Consider the following 24,863-nt stretch of genomic DNA (forward strand, 5'->3'; position numbering starts at 1 on the left):
CTTTGTAGACTGCTTTGGTTCTAGACTACATCCAGAGCTTTAAAACCATACTAAACCATCATTGCTACATCCACAGCTTTTAAACCATACTAAACCATAATTTCTTGCTACATCCACAGCTTTTAAACCATACTAAACCATCATTTCTTGCTACATCCACAGCTTTTAAACCATACTAAACCATAATTTCTTGCTACATCCACAGCTTTTAAACCATACTAAATCATTATTGCTACATCCACAAGTCTGACAGCAAGGGCACTCAAAATATCTGGTCTGATTACTGTTCGACAGATTATTTAGGGCCACTTTGGACTCCGACAGACCTTAATACCTGAATAAACCTGTAGTGACCTTAGCCCAACACCTAGCGACCTTGTCAAGTGGTTTGTAACTCTTGGTGTAACGGTTTGACAGTCGCTGGAACCAGGTTTGAGTCCCTGTTGGGGCCATCCTTAAAATTCACTACATTAGTAAGGGCTATTTGACCAAGAAGGAGAGTGATGTAGTGCTGCATCAGATGGCCTGGCCTCTACAATCACATGACCTCAACCCAATTGAGATGGTTTGGGATGAGTTTTACCACAGAGTGAAGAAAAAGGAGCCAACAAGTGCTGAGCTTGTGTGAAATCCTTCAAGACAGTTGGAAAAGCATTTCCGGTGAAACTGGTTGAGAGAATGCCAAGAGCGTGCAAAGGTGTCATCAAGGCAAATGATGGCTACTTTGAAGAATCTCAAATATAAAATATATTTTGATTTGTTTAACACTTTTTTTGGTTACAACATGTGTTATTTCATAGTGTTGATGTCTTCTCTATTCTTCGACAATGTAGAAAATAGTGAAAATAATAAAAACCCTTGAATGAGTAGGTGTGTCCAAACTTTTGACTGGTACTGTATATACAGTGCCGTCAGAAAGTATTCATACCCCTTGACTTATATCTTACACATCTACACACAATACCCCATAATGACAGTGAAAACATGTTTTTTGAAAAGTTAGCACATTTTGGGAAATTTAACTACAAAAATATCAAATTTACATAAGTATTCACACCCGAGTCAATACTTTGTAGAAGCACTTTTGTTGCCGATTACAGGTGTGAGTTTTTTGGGTGTCTCTAAGAGCATTGCACATCTGGATTGCACAACATTTGCTCATTATTTTAAAATTATTGATTGATTGTTTATCAGTGCTAGACAACCATTTTCAAGTCTTGCCATGTATTTTCAAGCCGATTTAAGTCAAAACTGTAGCCAAGCCACTCAGGAACATTCAATGTTGTCTTGGTAAGCAACTCCAGTGTAGATTTGGCCTTGTGTTTTAGGTTATTGTCTTGTTGAAAGGTGAATTCATCTCCCAGTGTCAGTTGGAAAGCAGACTAAACCAGGTTTTTCTCTAGGATTTTGCCTGTGCTTAAAGCTGTATACCGTTCTTTGTATCTAAAAAAAACTCCCTAGTCCTTGCCAATGACAAGCATACCCATAATATGATGCAGCCACCACCATGCCTAAAAAATATTAAGAGTGGTACTCAGTGATATGTTGTGTTGGATTTGCCCCAAATATAACGCTTTGTATTCAGGACAAAAAGTAAATTTTTTGCCACATTACTTAAGTGCCTTGTTGCTAACAGGATGCATGTTTTGGAATACTTTTATATGGTAGAGATGTACTTATTTTCACTCTGCCATTTAGGTTGGTATTTTGGATTAACTACAATGTTGTTGATCCAGCCTCAGTTCTCATATCACAACCATTAAACTCTTAACTATTTTAAAATAACCATTGTCCTCATGGTGAAATCCCTGAACAGGTTCCTTCCTCTCTGGCAACTGAGTTAGGAAGGACGCTTGTATGGGTGTATTGACAGACAACCCAAAGCCTAATTAATAACTTCACCATGGTCAAATCGATATTTAGTGTCTGCTTTTCATTTTTATCTACCAATAGATGCATGTCTTTGTGGTTGAATCTGTGCTTGAAATTCACTGGTTGATTGAGGGCCTTTACAGATGATTGCATGTGTGGAGAACAGAGATGGGGTAGTTATTCAAAAATCATGTTTTCCACCAAATTGAACAGAATGAATCCATGCAACTTAATGCGATTTGTTAAGCATATTTTTTATTCTTTATTTCCATAAAAGTGGTTGAATAATTGACTCAAGATGTTCCAGCTTTTCATTTTTTTATTAATAAAACAAAATCTACAAACAATTCTACTTTGACATTGTGCTATGTGTGACAAAATCTGAATGTAATTAATTTTAAATTCAGACATTTTAAAGTCCATTATCCCTCTGAAGAGTATGAATTTGTCAAGGCTCAGAAGACCCAGATGCAGACAGTTAAAGTAACAAAAGTTTATTTCAAAAACAGGGTGGCCCGCAAATGACAGACAGTAATCCAGAGCAGAGTCAGAAAGGTACAGAACGGCAGGCAGAATGGTAAAAACCCAGAAAACAGGGACTAGAGAAAGACAGGAGCACAGGAAAAACACTGGTAAGCTTGATGAAACAAAATGAACTGGCATCAGAACACAGGTATAAATACACTGGGGATAATGGGGAAGATGAGCGACACCTGGAAGGGGTGGAGACATGTACAAAGACAGGTGAAACAAATCAGGGTGTGACAGAATTAGGCGGTTTAAATCCTAAGCAACCTGCCTACTTATTGTTGGAAGTACAATAGACCAACATAACCACTGTAGTAGGTTAAAGCTGTGTGCTGGAAAACCTTGGTAGAGCATGGGTACACCTTGTGGTGCTGGTGAATTTCCTTTTTTTTCAGCTTCAGATCAATGCCTACTTCTCACTTTGTTTTTAATATCCATGGTTTTTACACCGGAAAGTGATTATACAACATAACAGCAAAACACAGTAATAAAAGTAAAGGTGTTACGGTTTTCTTGCGGTGAAGGAAAGGCGGACCAAAATGCAGCGTGGTTATTGGTATACATCTTTAATAAAGATGAAAACACGAACAAAACAAACGTAACGTGAAAACCTAAACAGCCTAGCTGGTGCAAACAAACACAGAGACAGGAACAATCACCCACGAAACACTCAAAGAATATGGCTGCCTAAATATGGTTCCCAATCAGAGACAACGATAAACACCTGCCTCTGATTGAGAACCACTTCAGGCAACCATAGACTTTTGTAGATAACCCCACTATACCACAATCCTAATACCTACAAAAACCCCAAGACAAAACACACCACATAATAAATCCATGTCACACCCTGGGCTAACCAAAATAATAAAGAAAACACAAAATACTAAGACCAGGGGCCTGTTGCACAAAACTAGGATAAGGGATTAAGCCAGGATATCTTGGTGATCCTGGCTCAATTGATCCGTAATCCGGTTGCACTAAAGATGGATAGGGGGCAGGAGGATATGTTATGGTATAAATTACCATGGAGATTTATTCTGTGGAGCTAGCCTGCTCCAGACCAGGCTAAATTCCAGGATCTATTTAATCTCATCCCTAATGTCAGTCAGCAGTCACCACAAATGGAAACCAATAGTTATTTCACTGCTCACTATACATTGTTATCACATATAACTAGACCCACTGTCATTATTTAAACGTTTGTGATCATTAATTTCAATGATTTTGGATAAAAAAATGATTTTTAGATGTTGCTATCATTAGATAATTTACAGTTTCCCAGTTTCCCATAGACTATATATAAAATGATAGAATATTAGGGCCACAGAGGGAAAAAAAAGACAAGTCATAATATTGTAACCAGTTGTTTTAAGGGAGGACAGTTGTTAAAATGACAGATGCGGGGCATTTCGTGAAATTGTACTTCAGTATGGTTTCATAAACAAAGACATGCTGATGTGCCAGAATATTAAGTATCACATTGTCATAAGTATCAAAACTGTAAAAACAATATGTAGCTTTTCTGCAGAAAGAACCAGCCTCATAAATTTATGACTTTATCCTTTTTCTTCAGTGTGGCCCTAGTACTCTGTCATATAAACAAATACACATTCCATATGAATATAAAAACAATGTGTAACATTATGTTCCTTTATTGAATAAGGACAAAACAAAGCAGGTAAACCATCAGCTCCTTTCAAAACTGAAGTCACAGTGACTCTACAAGATGGAAAGCACAGAATCCAAGCATATTATACAAAATGATACATACACATTCAAAGGTCTGTATATAACACACCCTGCATGTCTGCACACTAAAATAAATGCAGGACAAATCCATACACATCAACTGAACAGACAAATGAATGGATGCAGTAGCCTCCCTGCAGCCTTGTATTACACACAGTATACCGCACAAACATCATAAGAGGCCAAATTCGTAAAAAAAACGAACCCAAAAAAAACCAAATTCCTCTGCCACCGCAGGACATATTTAACCAAAATTGAAAGCACACATACTAACTAAAATAATTCAACACATATTGGTCCCTCAGCAGCCGACCACTGTCGTCATCAGGGAAGATTGCCGGATTGTCCCAGTCCATGGCTGGTGGCACTCTGGGGGCCCTCTCCTTCCTCAGGCAGGCCACATTGTGGAGGACAGCACAAGCCACAGTAATATCACATGCCCTAACAGGGCTGACCCTTAATTTGTGAAGGCAGTGAAAGCGTGCCTTCAGGAGGCCAAAGGTCATTTCAACTCTGGCCCTGGTCCTGGCATGGGCATGGTTGTAGGCCTGCTGTGCTTCCTGGGGTCTGTGAAAGGTGTCAGGAGAAAAGGCTGGCAGCCATACCCCTGTCTCCCAGCAACACACCAGAGAATTCACCTGTCAACACAAAATCTCATCATTACTACCTCATAAACACAGTGATATTCTTGACACAGCCATGATGGTTATAAATAGGGGTTGTGTGGCTTACCTTGTGATAGGCACTGATAGATTTCAGAGGCCCGAAAGATTCTGGAGTCATGGACTGAGCCAGGCCATTTTGCCACAACATTGCTGATCACACAGTCAGCATTGCAGACCATCTGAAATCATAAGATGAGGAATATTACACCAATCAATGCACATCACTGGCAATGCAGAGTGTTCGTCAATGGACAATATCAAAAAGTTATGTTCACCTGAACATTAATGCTGTGAAAGGATTTCCTATTCACAAAATCGGCCTCATGGGCACCTGAGGGGGCTTTTATCCTTATGTGTGTGCAGTCCACTGCACCAATGACATTGGGGAAACCTGTCACACAAAGTAATGAGTATCCTACTATGTGTTAACAGTTGTCCTGTAATTTGTAGATCCTCTTACCTGCAATCCTATAGAACTTCTCTTTGATGTCACAGAGTCTTCTGTGGCCAGGGAAGGAGATGAAGACATCTGCTAATGCTTTGATAGCCAGACACACACTCCTTATTGTGCGGCAAATTGTGGCCTTGTTCAGCTGTTCTGCATCCCCCACTGAGTACAGGAAGGCTCCACTAGCAAAAAGCGCAAGGCCACACAAACCATTTGCTCCACACTCAGTGCATGGCTCCGTGCAGTGCGGTGCTTAATCCTGGGACCCAGTAGTCTGCATAGATACCTGATGCCATCTGCAGAAAACCTGTATCTTTCATATAGATGGTCGTCAGGGAAGGCCAGTGGGTCCAACCGGTCCCTGAAGACCCTTTCTCGCCTGAAGGCTCTCCTCAGCACAAGTGCTTCTTCATCCACCACATCTCGCACGAATGGGCATGCCATTGTCAGAGCAGAAAGGAACACACAATTTTGGGCCTTCATATAGGCTAGTGGCCACACCTGGTGCTGGGGGTGGGCAAAAAGAGGGCGATGCCTTATAACGATGACTTGGTTGTACTGATTGCTGGGAAAATAAAAAAACCTTAGAAAGATGCCACCGTCCTGTGTGCTCACAATAAGAGCTCATATGTCATGGCTCACTTGACTTTACGAGAATATACCTAATTTTTATTTTGAGCTGTGTCATCTTCTTGGAGCTGGGGGAGGAAATACAAATAATGATTAATACATTTGTGTTACAGTTAGCATACAGTGTACATTGAAGGCATATCTCACCTCCCTCTCAAGTTTTTTTATTTCAAGGTCCAGTTTCCTAATTGTCCTCTTTTTTATTTCGGACTCCAGTGCAAGATTTTCCATCTTTTTCTTCTTGTACTGAATGTCTATGTCTGCCAGTTCTATTTGGCGCCGGAGGTGGTTGCCATACAACTTTCTGATAGCTTGTGAGCTCTGTGAACACAATACAATTAGCGCAGCTGGAATTTGGCAGGATGTGGTGTCCTTTTATTAATACGCACTATGTTGCCAGGCTGGTTTTCCCACTGTATAGCATCTGGGTCCTGTAAAAGAAATTAGATTTTTTGATTTTGATGAGGACTCCTCACCATTGTAGAGTAAATAGTACTTTCACAGTCTTATCATGATACCTCATGCCTTCTGGAATCCAGAGAGATGGTCTCCTCCTCATCATCATCGTCTCCATCATGTGCTGTTGCTGCTGCACTGGGGCCTTCACCCTATCACATTTAATCGGATTCATATTGAAGCTAGTAGACAAGACATGCCAGGCCTACAGTATGCCTTTGATGGAGTACTCACTGGATCAGCATCGTCTGGTGCTTGTGCTGGTGGCTCTAACAGGAACACAGTGCTGCCAGACACTGCAAGGCAATAGGTAAACCAAAGTCAGACAGTCCAAATTGATTCAATATGAATGTGGTTGTATCCCATGTAGAGATGGAAGGACATACCTTGAATGAAGCAGGTGGCATCTTGGGAGGAACCTATGCTCGTCTCTTTTCCCCCAGGGATCCCCTCTAAGACGGGCCTGCCTTTATTTAGCTCCAAGGCCATGTCCTCTGCTGGGGTAAGGTCAGCCTTTGGTGACCCACCACCCGTGCCTTGTCTGTGGGTATTCTTTTTCACTGCTAAAACAGTACAGACAATGTGTGAGCAGGCACCTTCTGGGTACAATATATGCTTGTGCTTTGTTAAATATTAGTCAGGGACCATACCATTCTGCAGAATGTTCTTGTATTTGATTTTGACCTGCTGCCATGTCCGTTTTGGCCCGTTCATGTTTAATCTACACACACACACACATTTAATGGAGTCACACTGCAAAAAATTACTTGGTATTTTTGTCTTGTTTTCAGTAAAAATATATTTTTTTTAAACTTAAAGATGTATTTTCTTGATTTGCTAAATGACCTAGCAAAATAAGTATAGTTTAGACAAAAAATATAAACTTTAAGTAAATGTGTGCTTAAAACAAGCAAATAAAAAATCTGTCAATATAATACAAATTCTCTTGAAATAAGTTCACTTTTTCCATAAACACTTAATTTTAGAAAAGTTCTCGTTTCACTGGCAGATTTTTTTGCTTATTTTCCTAGGTAATTTTGCTCAAGAAAATATTCAAGATGTTTTTTAGATATTTTTTTTTTTACTGAAAACAAGCCAAAAATACTAAGTAAGAAAGACATTTTTGCAGTGCAGTGAGCAACCGACCTTGGGTCCTTTGAAAGGCGCTATATAAATTAAAGTGATGATTATTATTATAGCTCATCTATTTATTCAATTAAATTTTATTTATATAGCACTTTTCACAATTGTTTCATTCTGTCAAAGCAGCTTTACATTAATGAAAGCAGGAGAAACACAAAAAAAACGGTGGACAACATAAGAAGCAGAGTACAACGGCTAAGATTAAACCGTACTGAGCGTAGTAACGTTAAATAATAATGTAAGGCTTTAATAATAATTTATCATAGCTTTATACAGTGTGATGGACTTACTTTACACAATTTCACTCATATCTGCAGTGCATTTCAATTAAAAATTTAACCGTTTCATAATTACAGTACAACTGCGTTTTTGGAGATGTGAATTAAATATTTGAATTGTAATTGTGATGTTTCAGCGGAGCGGTGAGTGTGTAATTGTGCACTACTTACGCATTCAGGCGGTCTGCAATACTTTGCCACGCTTTTTCTCTTTGCTTTATCACTGTGGCGGTGTTGCCTTTCTTCTTAATTATATATTTTACCTCCTCGTATGCCTCCATGAGGATTTGTGCTTCCGACGGGGAAAAGTACGCGGCTCTAGTTGCCATGGTAAATCAGTTAATCTGTGATCTGTGGCGGGGTCTATTTGAGTGAGCCGTGAGCGCGCACCTATCCAGGATTGGTTTCACCTGGCTTAATGAATCCGTGTCTGCTCATCCTGGCTTGGTCTTTGTGCAACCAATTAAGCCTGGACGCACATGTTTTGGCTTCATTGAGCTCAGCTGAGTCATTTATCCCGGATGTCTTAATTCTACTTTTGTGCAACAGGCCCCAGGGCGTGACAAAAGTACACAATAACAAATGGCAAAATAAATAATGCATTCCAGTATTTATTTTCAATTAACAGCTGACTTTCCGGAGGGAAGCGAAAAAAACAGAAACCCATTTAAAGCAATATGGATTAAGCTGGAAACATTTTCCCTGATCTCTTTAAACAAGACGATTGAGAAAGCTCATGGAAAATGCACAAAATAATCCAAATGTACTTTAAAGTTGAAATGGCAGTATAAATATGAAAAGGGGAGTACTCACAGATTTGGAACAGAACATACATAAAGTGCTACTGATGGTGTGCAATGTACTGTGTGCATGTCATTTGTTTGTCAGCTCCACGTGTGCCAGTTTGACGAATTTCTTAGCTTCTCAAATGAAAGAAAGTGGCCCCTGAAAATGAGAAACGTTTACAACCTGTGCAACTTGTCGTGTGCATTTGTACCATACTATGGAAGAGGTTAACGACATCTTCCTTGATAGTTTGAGAGCTGGTCTCTCCAACTTTCTCTCCTCGGTAGTAAGCAAGACGCACGTACCATACAAGTTAACGTCACACATTCCCTTGACACTCAACGATGCTCAACCAACCCCAAGACCCTTTTAAGAAAGACCTAATAAATTACAATAAGCATGAGTGCCGGTGTGTGTGTGTCGGGAAAGAAAGAGGGATGTCAAAAACGATACACGAAAGAGAATGATCAAAATCTCTCCTCGGGTAGGCGGACTTCGAGTCGCACCGCATTATTTCCGCCTCATGCAGAAATTCATGTTGCTCATTTGACCAGAGAAAGTGAAATATTTATCGAAATTAAAATAGACATGACGAACTGCTAATAATAAAAATGCAGGTATTCCGATACACGTGGCTACTAATTCAGTGCAGTTGCAGCGCGAGAATCAAGAGTATGTTTTATAAAAACAGTATTGACAGTGCTGAATAAAGACTTTAATCATACAACTCTTTGCTGTAATCTTTGATGGTTTCTCTATGGTCATAGTTTTAAAAGTTACTAAATCTCAAGTAGGCAGGTATCAAACTTTGCTGTGGAGTACTCCGCACCGTGACTTGAGCTATCAGATTGTCCAGAACAGTAGGCGCACTTGATTTACGCACTCTCCTGGTCGGCCGGGTAGGCGGAGTTTTTCCCTTCAGTTCAGACAAATGAAATAGTTCAAAATGTGAACACTGCCTTTTCGGCGCACAGGGTTTCTGAATCAAGTGCACGTAAAGGCAAAAGCGCAAAGTTGAATAAAAAAATTCTAGTAATAAAGGACCGCAAGCATTTTATCGTCGGCTTTTCTACAGAAATGTTTGGTGATCGACTGGGAATACATAGATGGTCAATCGCGATCGACCGGTTGGTGACCCCTAATATAGGTTATTGGTATTGAGAGGCAAACAGAACTACGCCCATGAGGAAATAACACGCATGTTTAACAGGTTCTCTATTAGACTAGTTTAAAAGTGAGTTTTTATTTGATTTCAACCACATCTAAACATGAATTAACAATGCAATAATGATCTCATAGCTGTAAACATTGGGGGTAAAAAAAAAAGCGAGACCGCTGTGAAGTTGCAGAGCGAGCAAAACGCAGATAGATGAAAGACTGAGCTTTGAGCAGTCTTGAGTGATGAATAATTAATGATATGCTAATGAGCTGATCGAGTAAGCCCAGTCAGGACTGAGAAATGAAGTAGAAGTTAGTACGCGGTCAGTCGGCCAGGGGGTCTTTACGCGCTCCTTTAGTTTATGTTTTTTTTGTGGACACTTCAACATCGCAATGTCTCCATTGGTGTCCCCTCGGGTTTTCTCTGAGATGGAGGTAGCCCGTCATTGCACAAAATACTCATGTTGGGTATTATTGGGGACGAAGGTTTATGATGTGACGGGATTCCTTCGAATGCATCCGGGTGGAGAGGCTCTGATATTACACAGGTCAGGGAATGATGTCAGCCTGGAGATGGAGGGACCCCCGCACCGCCATTCCGAGAACGCACGGCGGTGGATGGAACAGTACTACATTGGAGAGCTGGACACAGACAGTAATGCCAATGAAACTCAGGTACAGGCTATAATACTCTGCTCTGATAGCCTACTCTAAAATGTAACCCAAGTATAGTTTCTTATCGAATCAAATCGAATTGTATTTGTCACCGTGTTTACAAGCCCTTAACCAACAATGCAGTTCAAACAATAGAGTTAATATAATATTTACTAAATAAACTAAAGTGAAAAAAAATCGAAACAATCAAAAATAAACAATAAATGTACATAACAATAACGAGTTAACTATATACAGGGGTACCTAGACCGAGTCAATGTGCCGTCTTATAGGTTAGTCGAGGTAATTTGTATAGTGACTGCATAGATGATAAACAGCGAGTAGCAGCAGTGTAAAAACAAAGGGGGTCAATGGAAATAGTCCGGGTGCCCATTTGATTAGTTGTTCAGCAGTCTTATAGCTGGAAAGTAGACTGCAGTAAATTAAGACGATGTACATGGCAGTGTGATTTTCACATCTGATTTGAGACACATTGCCTATTTGCATCAAACAACAATCTCACATTGCCCCTATTTGTAAACCACATGCACATGCATGCATGTGGTTTACAAATAGGAGATGATGATGGCACAACAATATGCCTATTAACACAGTCAGTGGATTTGGGAGAAACTTTCCATTACTCTAATGGTTGTAGGCTACATGCAAGTCAGTCGCAGTCGGTGCTGTTTAAGTTGAAGGCAGACAATTTTCTTTTTTCCAGAGCATGGCCTTTTCTATTACAGCATATTGGACGACTGTCATTCATATTACATTCATCCAGTTCATTGTAACATTGATAGGTTTAGGCTACTACATGATACTCTAATTTTCCCTATACCCATCATGAGGTTGCTACAACCTCGCCTATGAATTAAAGTTTACAACGTAGGTGTACACAGGTCAAGAGAAAGATTTGAGGTGACAGACAGTGACACATTCAATACCACCTAGCATACTTGATTATAGTTCAACAGTTGCAAACAAGAGTTTCTATTGGACAAAATCAGATATGTTTATTCCCATTTCATTCCGTTTGCTTCTGTTTAAGAAACGTTTTTCAACAGAATCTGTTAAATGAATACACCCCTGATCGGACATAAACCCAGTTCACTTTTATAACAGCCACGTTGTATTCCTTCTCGCATCTACCCACTCTCCTCCTCAAACCTTTTCCCTTCGCTTGTGGACTTCAATGCACAACACATCAGCTGTATGCGACCAGGCTAAAAAACCTTTCCAAGCCAAACCATGTCATAACCGCTACACAGCCTACCTCATTGTCCCCATATTAGCTAAAGTAACGTCATAGTCAACTTAGCTAATAGAACTAGAGTTAATAAACCCGCTACAATTATGCAGTAACGTTAGTGTACAGTACAGTAAGCAGTTTAGCACTTACACCGGTGGGCCCGATGGCAATAAATTAGTAAAACCAAAAGCTTACCTTGACTTGGAAGAGTTCCAGTGTTGTGTTGGATAGTCATAGCCAGCTAGCTAATATAGCATCCCTTTGATTGAGCTGGGTGTTTGAGTAGGTTAAACTAGCTAGCTAGCTGCATTTACTGGCAAAGAAAGTGAAAGTGAAAAACAAGACAAAATATAGTTCTCTCCCTCTCTTGCTTCTCTATCGTTATTGAGGAAATTAATTTGTTAAAAACTGTAAAGCTATTTTCTTTCTCTGAGTCATCTATCACCACATCTTATGCACTGCAGGGCTAGCTAGCTGTAGCTTATGATTTCAGTACTAGATTCATTCTCTGATCCTTTGATGGGATGGACATGTCAGTTCATGCTGCAAGAGCTCTGATAGGTTGGAGTACATCCTCTGGATGTTGTCATAATTACTGTGTAAGTGAATGGAAGGGGATGAGAACCATGAGCCCCCTAGGTGTTGCATTGAAATCAAATAACATTTTATTGGTCACATACACATGGTTAGCAGATGTTATTGCGAGTGTAGCGAAATGCTTGTACTTCTAGTTCCGACAGTGCAGCAGTATCTAACAAGTAATATCTAACAATTACACAACAGATACCTAATACACACAAATCTAAAGGAATGGAATAAGAATATATAAGTATGTGGATGATTAGTGACGGAGCTGCATAGGCTAACATGCAATAGATAGTATAGAATAGAGTATATACATATGAGGTGAGTAATGCAAGATATGTAAACATTATTAAAGTGGCATTATTAAAGTGACTACTGGTCCATTTATTAAAGTGGTCAATGATTTCAAGTCTGTGTGTAGGCAGCAGCCTCTCTGTGCTAGTGATGGCTGTTTAACGGCCTTGAGTTTAACGGCCTTAAGTTTGATGGCCTTGAGATAGAAGCTGTTTTTCAGTCTCTCGGTCCTAGCTTTGATGCACCTGTACTGACCTTGCTTTCTGGATGGTAGCAGGGTGAACAGGCAGTCTCTCGGGTGGTTGTTGTCCTTGATTATCACCCTCTGGAGATCCCTGCGGTTGTAGGTGGTGCAGTTGCCGTACCAGGTGGTGATACAGCCCGACAGGATGCTCTCAATTGTGCATCTGTAAAAGTTTGAGGGTTTTAGGTGACAAGCTAAATTTCTTCAGCCTCTTGAGGTTGAAGATGCACTGTTGCACCTTCTTCACCACGCTGTCTGTGTGGGTAGACAATTTCAGTTTGTCTGTGATGTGTACGAAGGGGAACTTAAAACTGTCCACCTTCTCCAATGCTGTCCCAAAGATTTGGATGGGGGGTGCTCCCTCTACTGTTTCCTGAAGTCCACGATCATCTCCTTTGTTTTGTTGACGTTGAGTGAGAGGTTATTTTCCTGACACCACACTCAGATCCCTCACCTCCTCCCTGTAGGCTTTCTCGTCGTTGTTGGTAATCAAGCCTACTACTGTTGTGTTGTCTGCAAACTTGATGATTGAGTTGGAGGTGTGCATGACCACGCAGTCATTGGTGAACAGGAAGTACAAGAGGGAGCTGAGCACACACCCTTGTGGGGCCCCAGTGTTGAGGATCAACAAAGTGGAGATGTTGTTTCCTACCTTCACCACTTGGGGATGCCGCGTCAGGATGTCCAGGACCCAATTGCACAGGGCGGGGTTGAGACCCAGGGCATCAAGCTTAATAATGAGCTTGGAGGGTACTATGTTGTTGAATTCTGAGCTGTAGTCGATGAACAGCATTCTTACATAGATATTCCTCTTATCCAGATGGGATAGGGCAGTGTGATGGCGAATGCATCGTCTGTGAACCTATTGGGGCGGTAAGCAAATTGAAGTGGATTTAGGGTGACAGGTAACGTGGAGGTGATATGATCCTTGATATGATCCTAGTCTCTCAAAGCACTTCATAATGACAGAATTCAGTGCTACAGGGCCATAGTCATTTAGTTCAGTTACCTTTGTTCCTGTACCCAAGAATGTAATGGTGGCCATCTTGAAGCATGTGGGGACAACAGACTAGGATATGGAGAGATTGAATATGTCCGTAAACACACCAGCCAGCTGGTCTGCGCATGCTCTGAGGATGCTGCTAGGGATGCCGTCTGGGCCGGCAGCCTTGCAAGGGTTAACACGTTTAAATGTCTTACTCACGTAGGACACAAAGAAGGAGAGCCCACAGACCTTGGTATTGGGCTGTGCAGTTGGCACTGTATTCTCCTCAAAGCGGGAAAATAAGTTGTTTAGTTTGTCCGGGAGCAAGACGTGGCTGTTTTGTTTTGTAGTGCGTGACTGCCTGTAGACCCTGCCACATGCGTCTCATGCCTGAGCCGTTGAATTGCAGGTCAAGTGCGCAGATGTTGCCCTACCGGAGTTACACAGTAATAGTGTTACTGCTATTGGCTTCACGACTGACAATTGGACCAGCGATATCAGCCCCATGAGTCTGACAGCACAGTGGGTCGTCGAGGATTTCGTACTGAGGAATGTCGTATTTCATGCTCATGAATGTGCTGGTTGTCATACCGCTGGTGCCATTTCAATGGCATTTGAGAACATGTTTGAAACTTGAAACATTAACACACTAGCTAGCTCTATTCGAACAACTGACTCGAGAAATAAGCTCATCAACTGCGCCTGCAGCAGACATGATACCCTCTGTCATGGCATTGAAACACCTGCTCAACAAAACTGCAGACAGTCTGTGAACAAGTGATTCGGTGGCATTCTCTCATTACTGTCCACTACTTTGATGCAGACAAAAAACAGGTTTCACGTGAAATGTTACAGACACAGATGGACAAGATGGAAACGGACACAGTGACAGTGCGCACCGAGGAAGAGAGGCCACGGACAAACAGACAGCTGAAACTTCACTGTTTGTCATGTATGATGAAATCCTGGTTGAGATTGAAACGACTGAACAAATGAACAATGAAACAGCACAGCAAGTAAGTGAAAGAAATAGGTTTTGATGATGTTTTACTGGTAATGGAAATGCAAACAAAATAACTTTTTGGTCAGTGTGGTGTGTGTGTAAACTTTATTTAACTAGGCAAGTCAGTTAAGAACAAATTCTTATTTTCAATGATGGCCTACACCGGCCAGACTGGAAAATGTTCCGGGATTCCTCCAATGGCAATGAGGAATATACCACCTCAGTCACCTGCTTCATCAATAAGTGCATCTGTCGTCCCCACAGTGATCGTACGTACATACTGCAACCAGAAGCAATGGATTACAGGCAACATCTGCACCGAGATAAAGGCTAGAGCTGCCGCTTTCAAGGAGTGGGACACTAATCCGGATGCTTAAAGAAATCCTGCTATTCCCTCAGACGAACCATCAAACAGGCAAAGACTCCTACTACACTGGCTCTGAAACTTGTGGCAGGGCTTGAAAACTATTACGCACTACAAAGGGAAACCCAGCAATGAGCTGCCCAGTGACGCGAGCCTACCAAATGAGCTAAATGCCTTTTATGCTCGCTTCGAAGCAAGCAACACTGAAGCATGCATGAGAGCACCAGCTGTTCCAGACAACTGTGTGATCACGCTCACCGTAGCTGATGTGAGCAGGACCTTTAAACAGATCAACATTCACAAAGCCGCAGGGCCAGACGGATAACCAGGATGTGTACTCAAAGCATGCGCGAAGCAACTGGTAAGTGTCATCACTGACATTTTTAACCTCTCCCTGACCGAGTCTAATACCTACATGTTTCAAACTGACCACCATAGTCCCTGTGCCCAAGAAATCGAAGGTAACCTTCCTGAATGATTACCGCCCATAGCACTCACGTCTGTAGCCATAATGTGCTTTGAAAAGCCGGTCATGGCTCACATCAACACCATCATGCCGGAAATCCTAGACCCACTCCAATTTGCATACCGCCTCAACAGATCCACAGATGACGCAATCTCAATCGCATTTGACACTTTCCTTTCCCACATGGACAAAAAGGAACACCTATGTGAGAATGCTGTTCATTGACTACAGCTCAGCGTAGTCAACACCTTAGTTCCCACAAAGCTCACCACTAAGCTAAGTACCCTTGGACTAAACACCTCCCACTGCAACTGGATCCTGGACTTCCTGATGGGCCACCCCCAGGTGATAAGGGTAGGCAACAACACATCTGCCACACTTATCCTCAACACTGGGGCCCCTCAGGGGTGCGTGTTTAGTCCCCTCCTGTACAACCTGTTCACCAACGATTGCATGGCCAAGCATGACTTAAACACCATCCTTAAATTGGCTGACAACACAAAAATGGTAGGCCTGATCACCGACAACGATGAGACAGTGTATAGGGAGGAGGTCAGAGACCTGGCAGTGTGGTACCAGGACAACAACCTCTCCCTCAATGTGAGCAAGACAAAAGAGTTGATCGTGGACTCTAGGAAAAAGATGGGACACCCAGAATATTTACATTGATTCCCCCCTTTCATTTTACACTGCTTCTACTCACTGTTTATTATCTGTGCATAGTCACTTGACCAATTACCTCGACTAACCTGTACCCCACGCACATTGACTCGGTACCAGTGCCCCCTGTATATAGCCTTTTATTTTTTACTTTAGTTTATTTAGTAAATATTTTCTTAACTCTATTTCTTGAACTAAATGCTGAAATCAGTTTTGGTTTTCAAATCTGTTTAGGACTACTGACTGTCCAAACAGCAAGCTACAAGTGACCAAATTTAATTTGTGTGTATTCAGGCTAGGGTTGCACATTTTTTGGGAATATTCAGCGGTGGAAACTTTCCGTGGGAATTATCGGAAATATATGCAAATTAATATTAATACCATTTTAAGGCAGGACCAGTTGCGCTCTGAGGAGGCTGATGTTGGTGGGATTTGGAGGATGATGGAGGCAACAGGGGAAAGAGCCTCAGATCCACAAAGTCCCTTGGTGGCTGATGAGATATGTTGGCATGACTGCCATATTGCATCACCGCCATATTGCATCACCATCCCAAAGCCCTCGCTTGGAAGTGTACTTCGCCAGACTGCGAAGAACCTTTCCCCCATCCAGGCCAAGGTGGCGAGACACGGTAGTGATGACGCCATAGGCCTTGTTGATCTCTGCACCAGACAGGATGCTCTTGCCAGCATACTTGGGGTCCAACATGTACGCTGCGGCGTGTATTGGGCTTCAGGCAAAAGTCGTCATGCTTTTTGATGTATTTCAGAACTGCAGTTTCCTCTGCTTGTATAACCGATGTGAAATGGCTAGCTAGTTAGCGGTGGTGTACGCTAATAGCGTTTCAATCGGTGACATCACTCGCTCTGAGACCTTGAAGTAGTTGTTCCCCTTGCTCTGCAAGGGCCGTGGCTTTGTGGAGCGATGGGTAACGAGGCTTCGTGGGTGTCAGTTGTTGATGTGTGCAGAGGGTCCCTGGTTCGAGCCCGGGTATGGGTGAGGGGACGGACTAAAGTTATACTGTTACATTGATGCTGTTGACCCGGATCACTGGTTGCTGCGGAAATGGGGAGGTCAAAAGGGGGATGAGTGTAACCGATGTGAAATGGCTAGCTAGTTAGCGGTGGTGCGCGCTAATAGCGTTTCAATCGGTGACATCACTCGCTCCGAGACCTTGAAGTAGTTGTTCCCCTTGGCTTTTGTGGAGCGATGGGTAACGATGCTTCGTGGGTGACTGTTGTCTGTGTGCAGAGGGTCCCTGGTTCGAGCCCGGTATGGGCGAGGAGACGGACAAAAGTTAAACTGTTACACTTGGAGCAACAGTGAAGTGGGCACGGCAGTACGGATTTCTTATCTTACATCTGCAAGCAGAGTCTGAACATCAGACAGGATGGCATTGTCTCCCTCAATCCGTGCAATGGCTACTGCTATAGGTTTCAGGAGTTTCAGGCTGCTTACCACTCTCTCCCAAATGCATCATCCAGGAGGCTCCTCTTGATGTGGCTGTCCATATCGGCAGACTGTGATATGGTCATTTCTTGGAAAGACTCCTTCCCCTCCAGGAGACTGTCAAACATGATGACAACACCAGCCCAATGGGTGTTGCTGGGCAACTTCAATGTGGTGCTCGTATTCTTCTCACTTTGCTTGGTGAGGTAGATTGCTGCTATAATTTGATGACCCTTCACATACCTAACCATTTCCTTGGCTCTCTTGTTGAGTGTATCCATTGTTTTCAGTGCCATGCTGTCCTTGAGGAGCAGATTCAATGCATGAGCAGCATAGCCAATGGATGTGATGTGAGGGTAGACCAAGTAGCCTTCATGTTCGCAGTATTGTCTGTCAACCTTCTATGGTCCAAGGTCATCGATGACTGCCTTCAGCTCATCTGCAATGTAGAGACCGGTGTGTCTGTTGTCCCTTGTGTCTGTGCTCTTGTAGAATACTGGTTGAGGGGTGGAGAGGATGTAGTTAATTATTCCTTCCCCATGAACATTTGACCACCTACCAGAGATGATTGCAATACATTCTGCTTTCTCTATGATTTGCTTGACCTTCACTTGAACTCGATTGAACTCTGTATCTAGCAAATGAGTAGATAAAGCAGGTCTGGTTGGAGGGGTGTATGCTGGGCAAAGAACACTCAGAAATCACATTGCCTGTGAGCATCAGAGATGAACCAGTTGCATACACAGCTCGAGCAAGACATTCATCAGAATTTATCCAGGAAGACCATAAGCTGTTGCTATCGATAAGGTGTCTGATTTTTCATTTTCACCTCGAATAGAAGTAGAGGGACTTTTGTCAGAGGTTGCTTGTTGTGAGCGCTGAGGGAACTTTATGGACTTGGCCAGATGGTTCTGCATCTTTGTTGCATTCTTCACATATGACTTGGCACAGTATTTGCAAATGCACACAGCTTTTCATTCTACATTAGCTGCAGTGAAATGTCTTCACACATCAGATAGTGCCCATGGCATTTTCCTGTAAAGATGAAGGAAAAAATAAGTTTTAAAAAACCCAAATACAATTCCATGTTGTAACGTCTGCTTCAAACTCACATTCTCAAACACATAGATGCCCTGAACACAATCACCTGAATTCTGATCACCTGTTCACACACCTGTATGTCATTATCACACAGTATTTAGATCAGTTCTTTGCACCTCATCATTGTGAGGTATTGTTTGTTTTGTGACACACTTCTATTCAGAGCTCTGTTTTTCCCTGTAATTTAATCCGCCCGTGTATGATAGTTTTTAAAACTTTTTGGACCCCCGGTGTATGACCTTCTGCCTGCCCCTGGACCCAGCTACCTGCTTCCTCCGGTGGTCCTTTATAACTCAACACCTGCTGCGCCCTGCGCTTGAAACCATCTCTCTGTCTCCCATAGTGTTCATTACACATGTACAGATAAATAGTTAAGCAGTTAGATTAAACAACTCCTTTGTAGGATAAATGTTTTAAAATGAAACATGTGTGGAAACAGGTGAATCAACACTCACATGGTAGCAAAAACTAACTAGCAGAAATTGTTAACAAGTTAGAAATGATTTAAACACTAGTTACTAGTTAACAAAACATAATGTATGTCATATAAAATATTTTCACCCCACCCAGTATTGTAATTAAAACTTACCAGAAAGCTTGTAGTCCTTGGCCCAGACAGTGTTGTAGTGTGGGCTCAATAGCATCTCATTAGTGTGCAAGATCTTGAGAATCAGCTGTACATGTGATGGGAGAGTGCACTGTGCATGTAGAGGGTTAAAATTCCATTGAATTGGGGATAGTTTAACCAAAATATGCCACTAAAATTGCCTTCTGTGTATCCCACAAAAAAATTCACTGTTATAAGCTAACTTTTTTGATGAATTTAAGAAAAATTACCCAAATTCCCAGGCTTAACTTCCTATGGAAAATTTCCAGAAAAATGCTGGAAATTTACCGGAAAGTTTCCGACCCTTTGCAACCCTAGTTCAGACAACAGTTATTTTATGACAAGGTTACACTAGTTGTCATAGTAATGATGGGTTTGTGTTCAGTGGTGTAGGCTGATTGGTGGTGGTGCTAGTGTTTGCTATCACTCAGAAGTTATGTGGCAAGCTAAGGTAACAACAATGCCTGCCATGGACGTTTCCCAGATGCTTTGCATTTTCAAAATCATTAGGGTAAGAACATTTTTAAAGCCTCAAAGGATAAGATGATCCAACTTTCAAAACGAGTCCTTTTTTGGCTAGCCACAGCAGTCAACTAGCTAGCTAGGTAGCTGTTTAGCTTTCTAGCATGATCAATAATTTGTTTGTAAACAATTAACAAGCTAGTTAGCTACCACATGTTCTTGTCAAACTGTCAACAGAGCAGCTAGCAAGCAACAAGATATTCCAAATAGCAGTCTAAAAAACACTTGAGGGCAAAATAAATCAGATTTGACCAATCAGACATGTCACATGGCCAGCTATCAGATTTATATCGGATTTCAAGCCATCTATAAAGATGGTTTGAAATGTGGCTTGAAATATCTGATTCTATGTGCTTTTTGGCTGTTCAGACTGCAGGAAAAAGAACAGATTCTAATCGGATATGCAAATAAACAGTCACTTTTTGAGTCACTTCAAACTGCCAATGTGAACACTGCTTCAGAGATTTAACCAAAAACATGTAATGTAATGTAGCATGTAATGACTTGGGGTTGAATACTTATCTAATCAAGATATATTAGTGTTTTATTTTTTTGTATATTTTTTTTAATAGTTGCATTTTTCAAACACATTGACATTATAGAGCAGGGCTGCCCAACCCTCTTCCTGGAGATCTACTGTCCTGTATGTTTTCAGTCCAACCCTCTTCCTGGAGATCTACTGTCCTGTATGTTTTCAGTCCAACCCTCTTCCTGGAGATCTACTGTCCTGTATGTTTTCAGTCCAACCCTAATTTAGTATATCTGATTCAGCTAGTTAAGGTCTTGTTGAGCAGCTAATTAATAGAATCAGTTGTGTTAAACCCACAGGATGGTAGATCTCCTAGAAGAGGGTTGGGCAGCCCTGTTATAGACTATTGTGTGTGGATTGTTGACCAACAAACATCAGTTAAATCAATTTTAATCTCACTTTGTAACATAACAAAATGTGTAAAAAGTCAAGTAGTGTGAATACTTTCTGAAGACATTGTATTTTTATGTGTGTGTGTATGCATAGGCTTTTGTGAATTGTGAATGTTGGCCATCTGGCCTGATGTGGCCCTCCACAACTCTTTAGGACAGAGTGCCCTCAGAGAAAAAAGCCCTATCAGTGGGCTGATGATAACATTTTGGGTGGAATTAGTGAGGGCAGTCGGTGGTGCCTCAGCCTCGAAGGAATGTTTCCTCTTTATGGATCGGAATCACATTTTTTCTCTCAAAGGCCTTATTGTATTTCATCACTCATCCCCAGGGACATGACCAAGCATTATGCAGCAGGCTACTGAGGGGGTGGAAACTAGAGCGCCTCAAACATTCAGTTTTTAGCCGCCATCACATCTCCTTTTGTAATTTGACGGCAGAATGAATTCATAAAGTATATTTTATCTGCTGCAGTTGGCCTAAGTGAATGCTAGTGTTGTTTAGCTTCTGCTTCCATGGAGACAGTTGTCACAAGCCTTCAATTGGCACACATCTTCATATGTAGGTCCCTCGGGTAATGCTCTACAACTGCTGGTTCGAGCCAAAGGGTGGTGAGGGAATAGGGGGATGTAAGCGGGGAGGAGAGGGCCGGAGAGAGAACAGGTTGTGAGGTCCGATTGATTAAGACGCAGCTCAAACACAGCCGGCATGTTTCACCTGTCCTGTCTGAGGATGGCTGGCCTGCTCTGCCACAGTAATTGCAGTAAGATGTGGCGTGGGACCTTGGGAGAGGCAGCAGAGGCAGAGTTGAAGAGGTGAGACTGTTGTCACCAGGATATAGAGAGATCCAGCGGGATCTCATTGGCTAGTGTGGCAGGGTAGTCCCACGCATGAGGAGCCCTGAAGGCTGGCAGAGACAGTGCTGAGGGGTGAGGGATGCCATGCTCCACTGTTGCTTTATTTGTCTCTGCAGCCTCCTGATTCTCCTTACCCCTCCCCGTCAGGAGAGCCAGGGATAGTCAGTTTCTCGCTCACAGACATCATTTTGTATGATTGCAGACCAACTCATTAGTGATGGGGGAAAACATCAATCCAGTTATATTATTTTTGACAATATATTGCAATATTATTTTTGACAATATGGTTATATAATTTTTGCACTGGTCGGCTGTATCTGTGCCACTTTTTAAATAGTGAGCCAACATGTTTTTAGCACGTATTTTCATGACTGATCAAAACTCACTTTTTCACGGCTCTCTCTGGTCTCTCTGCAGCAGACATGAGAAGCAATATGTTTGGAACATCGAATCACAATAAAATCGCACTATCAAATCTCAATACATATAGGATTGTGAGAATCACAATACGTATCATATCGGCACCTAAGTATCATGATAATATCGTATCGCGTGGACCCTGTCAATTCTCAGCCCTACAAATGATACTATAGCTGTTTAGCTAATAGGTTTTTTGCTAACATGCTTAGTTAATAGGACACTGCACAGGTCAGATTGTATAGCAAGGAGGACAAAATGAGCTCTCATGATCATTTCTCCCATAGCTCTGTTTATTTCTAACACAGGCCTCTCTCAGCCTCCAGGGCCTTGAGGACCACTATACTAGAGCCTGTCTGTTGGTATTTATATAGGAAGGACCTAACTCTCAACGCCAAGTCAAGTTCATTGTTCAAGCACCACCCAATACCAATTCTCTGTCATGTGTATTTATAAACTGCCTATGGCTAAATGGTAGTAGCTCTATAACAAAAATGTGTTTTTATAAAACAAACCGTTAAAGGGTCGGTGAGCAAGTTTGGAGTGAATGACTGAAGGCACACCCTGGCCCAGCATTTGGCTCATGTTAGGCGTATCTTGACAAGCTATGGTGATCAGTAGTTTAGCAATTGCTGAGTAGCTGTAATCTTGGGTGGGAGGTTATTACCTCTCCCTTTAACAAAGTAGAACATCCATCTGGGTCTGCATGAACAGGAGCCTATCATTCCATGACTTACTTACTTCTTCTCCCAAACACATCCACACACCCTTTAAACCAATAATATCAGTGATTAAGTGGAAGATAAATCTCTCTCATGCTGAGCTAAGAGCACGTAGAACATATAAAATGATCTTTCTATTCCTATGCTAATATCAGCGTTGTTCTGGTAATTTATGATATGCATGTTAGCACACATGAACATGTGGATAGACCTTTGCACCTGGCTTTCCCAATCTGTGAGCTATGAACTTCTACCTGCCACTAGTTATGAATCTGTGTATTGAAGAATCTCCCCAGTTTCCATGTCAAGAGATTTTCTGTGGTTGTCTGCTGCTCAGACTGAATTTAGGTCAAAACTCACTGGTCATCATGCCCATATCGTGTTTGAAGTCTATCATGGTTCTCCTGGTTTATTGTGGTAATATAATGGCAGTCTCTTGTCATACTTTGTGTATGTAGTAATAGGACACTCGGGCCAAAACGTCTCCAACTACAGTTTGTCTCTGATTTTAGTACCATCCTCATCCACGATTGCGTGTGTGTGAATGAGAGTAATCTTCATTTCTTGCCAGTCAGGTTTGACTGGCTTTGTTACTAAGAGAACCTGAGTGATCCTGCTAGTGTGTGTGTGTGTGTGTGTGTGTGTGTGTGTGTGTGTGTGTGTGTGTGTGTGTGTGTGTGTGTGTGTGTGTAAGGAGAGGAAGAGGAGAGGGAGTCACCCACCTCCGCACCCTGTCACTGTTTCTCTCCACAATGTCTTCCACAATGAAAAGTCAAATGTTTTGTGAAAACATGTTACTCCCCTGTAAGAGAGAGACTGCTCTTACATATTCTAACAGAGCCATTTCAACTGATGTGTGATTGAGACTGATCTGACAATGACACTCGGTAAATGGTTCTTATGTACATGTGTGTGGCAAAGGGGAAGTACACTTATCTCTCTGCCCGTCCGACTGTGTACCTCGGCACAGATATGATAGTGATGGTTAACCATTAACCAGGATGAGTCACAAGACCTCTTCACTGTGACCAGGGATGGAACTATTGATGACATAATAATACACCTTTTTTAACTGACGTTCACAAAATCCACCACCCTCCTGCTGTGACATATTGACCGGTGATACTGTTACTTGAATAATACTGATTGTGTATCTGTCGTGTCTCCTCTTGATACCCAACTACTCTGGCTACACCATTTCGGCCTCCAGTGTGTGCTCAAGAGGACTCCAAGAGTGTGACTGTGAACTTTGAACCTGTATCCACATTGGAAATGACCATATAGCCCAACCCAGCAACTGTTGGCAAACACTTGAATAATCTGCTTCATACTGTTAAAAAGAAACTCCCTGCTTTCTCTTACTACTCCTTTATACAACAAGCTATCCATCCATAATCTCTAACAAAAGCCTTGACGTAACATGTATTGAGATTGTGTCCTGTTCCCTCTTCTCAGCCATTGACTCACCCCACTCATTATCAGAGCTGCTCTCTGGATAGGAGCAACACTAGCCTGTTATGTGTAGGCCTACTTCCAGTCCAGTAATGTGAGCGCCAGTGGTTGCCGGTTTTGTCTTGACAAAGAATAAAATAACAAGGCAGGATTGTGCTGTGGCTCTGGCCAGCTGGGCGGGCAGTTATTCATATTGCCTGTCTGTGACCTCACAATTCCCCATGCTAAACCAAGCATTCCCCTCCCAAACCACGAGCCAACGCCTTCCTCTGCCACACCCATCCGCCCAGTGCCCCACCAACACACTATGGCCCCTGTTCTGATGGTACCAGCCTGGACTAGGGTCTCCTCTGTCCATCCCCTTTGTTTTCTGTCACTCATTCTTTCCTTAATTCTCCTTCCCAGCCTATTAGATGGAGGACACACAGAGTGCCTTATTACCGTTCTCTCCCCCACCTCTCCTCTCAGTGTAGGGCTGAGAGGACCGGGAATGAAGAAGCTCTATTGTCTGACTAAATGACTAAAATGTAACTGCTCAGTTCTCCCAGCCTGCATGCCTCCACACCAGCTGCAACCAGAGACAATTACCCCCATTCC

The 24,863-nt window shown here is 42.1% G+C and overlaps 2 protein-coding genes across 5 annotated transcripts in view; one reads left to right on the forward strand and one right to left on the reverse strand.

The window, feature by feature from the left end:
* Positions 1-4,756: 4,756 nt before the first annotated feature.
* On the reverse strand, positions 4,757-9,429 carry LOC127908219 (uncharacterized). 4 transcript variants are annotated; one of them, XR_008066389.1, is made up of 10 exons: positions 7,944-9,429; positions 7,002-7,072; positions 6,738-6,914; positions 6,586-6,647; positions 6,414-6,503; positions 6,285-6,326; positions 6,043-6,216; positions 5,928-5,963; positions 4,885-5,772; positions 4,757-4,790 (listed from the first exon to the last, which is right to left on the reverse strand). XR_008066389.1 is itself a non-coding variant. In XM_052465660.1 (9 exons), the coding sequence occupies exons 1-8, from the start codon at positions 8,099-8,101 to the stop codon at positions 5,928-5,930; spliced, it is 810 nt and encodes a 269-aa protein (XP_052321620.1). In that variant the 5' UTR covers positions 8,102-9,429; the 3' UTR covers positions 5,790-5,830. The 4 variants fall into 4 exon arrangements, 2 of the variants coding, with proteins under 2 accessions (XP_052321620.1, XP_052321619.1); XM_052465660.1 differs by lacking the exons at positions 4,757-4,790; positions 4,885-5,772 and adding an exon at positions 5,790-5,830; XR_008066388.1 differs by lacking the exons at positions 4,757-4,790; positions 4,885-5,772 and adding an exon at positions 5,786-5,830 and having other exon boundaries at positions 5,928-6,216.
* A 676-nt stretch (positions 9,430-10,105) lies between these two features.
* LOC118396583 (fatty acid 2-hydroxylase) overlaps positions 10,106-24,863 on the forward strand; it is a 29,013-nt gene continuing 14,255 nt past the window's right edge. The window contains exon 1 of the mRNA XM_035790866.2: positions 10,106-10,391. Within this exon, the coding sequence (XP_035646759.1) occupies positions 10,110-10,391 (282 nt within the window). The 5' untranslated portion in view covers positions 10,106-10,109. The remainder of the gene's footprint in view (positions 10,392-24,863) is intronic.

The sequence above is a fragment of the Oncorhynchus keta genome, chromosome 17 (assembly GCF_023373465.1).
Source record: "Oncorhynchus keta strain PuntledgeMale-10-30-2019 chromosome 17, Oket_V2, whole genome shotgun sequence".
NCBI lineage: Eukaryota > Metazoa > Chordata > Actinopteri > Salmoniformes > Salmonidae > Oncorhynchus > Oncorhynchus keta.

Coding starts and splice junctions, on each gene's coding strand:
- LOC127908219 (XM_052465659.1), bottom strand. CDS start 8,101: ATGGCAACTAGAGCCGCGTACTTTTCCCCGTCGGAAGCACAAATCCTC. Junction 6,327..6,413: donor TGGATTCCAGAAGGCATGAG/GTATCATGATAA, acceptor TTTCTTTTACAG/GACCCAGATGCTATACAGTG. Junction 6,217..6,284: donor AAAACCAGCCTGGCAACATA/GTGCGTATTAAT, acceptor TTGTGTTCACAG/AGCTCACAAGCTATCAGAAA.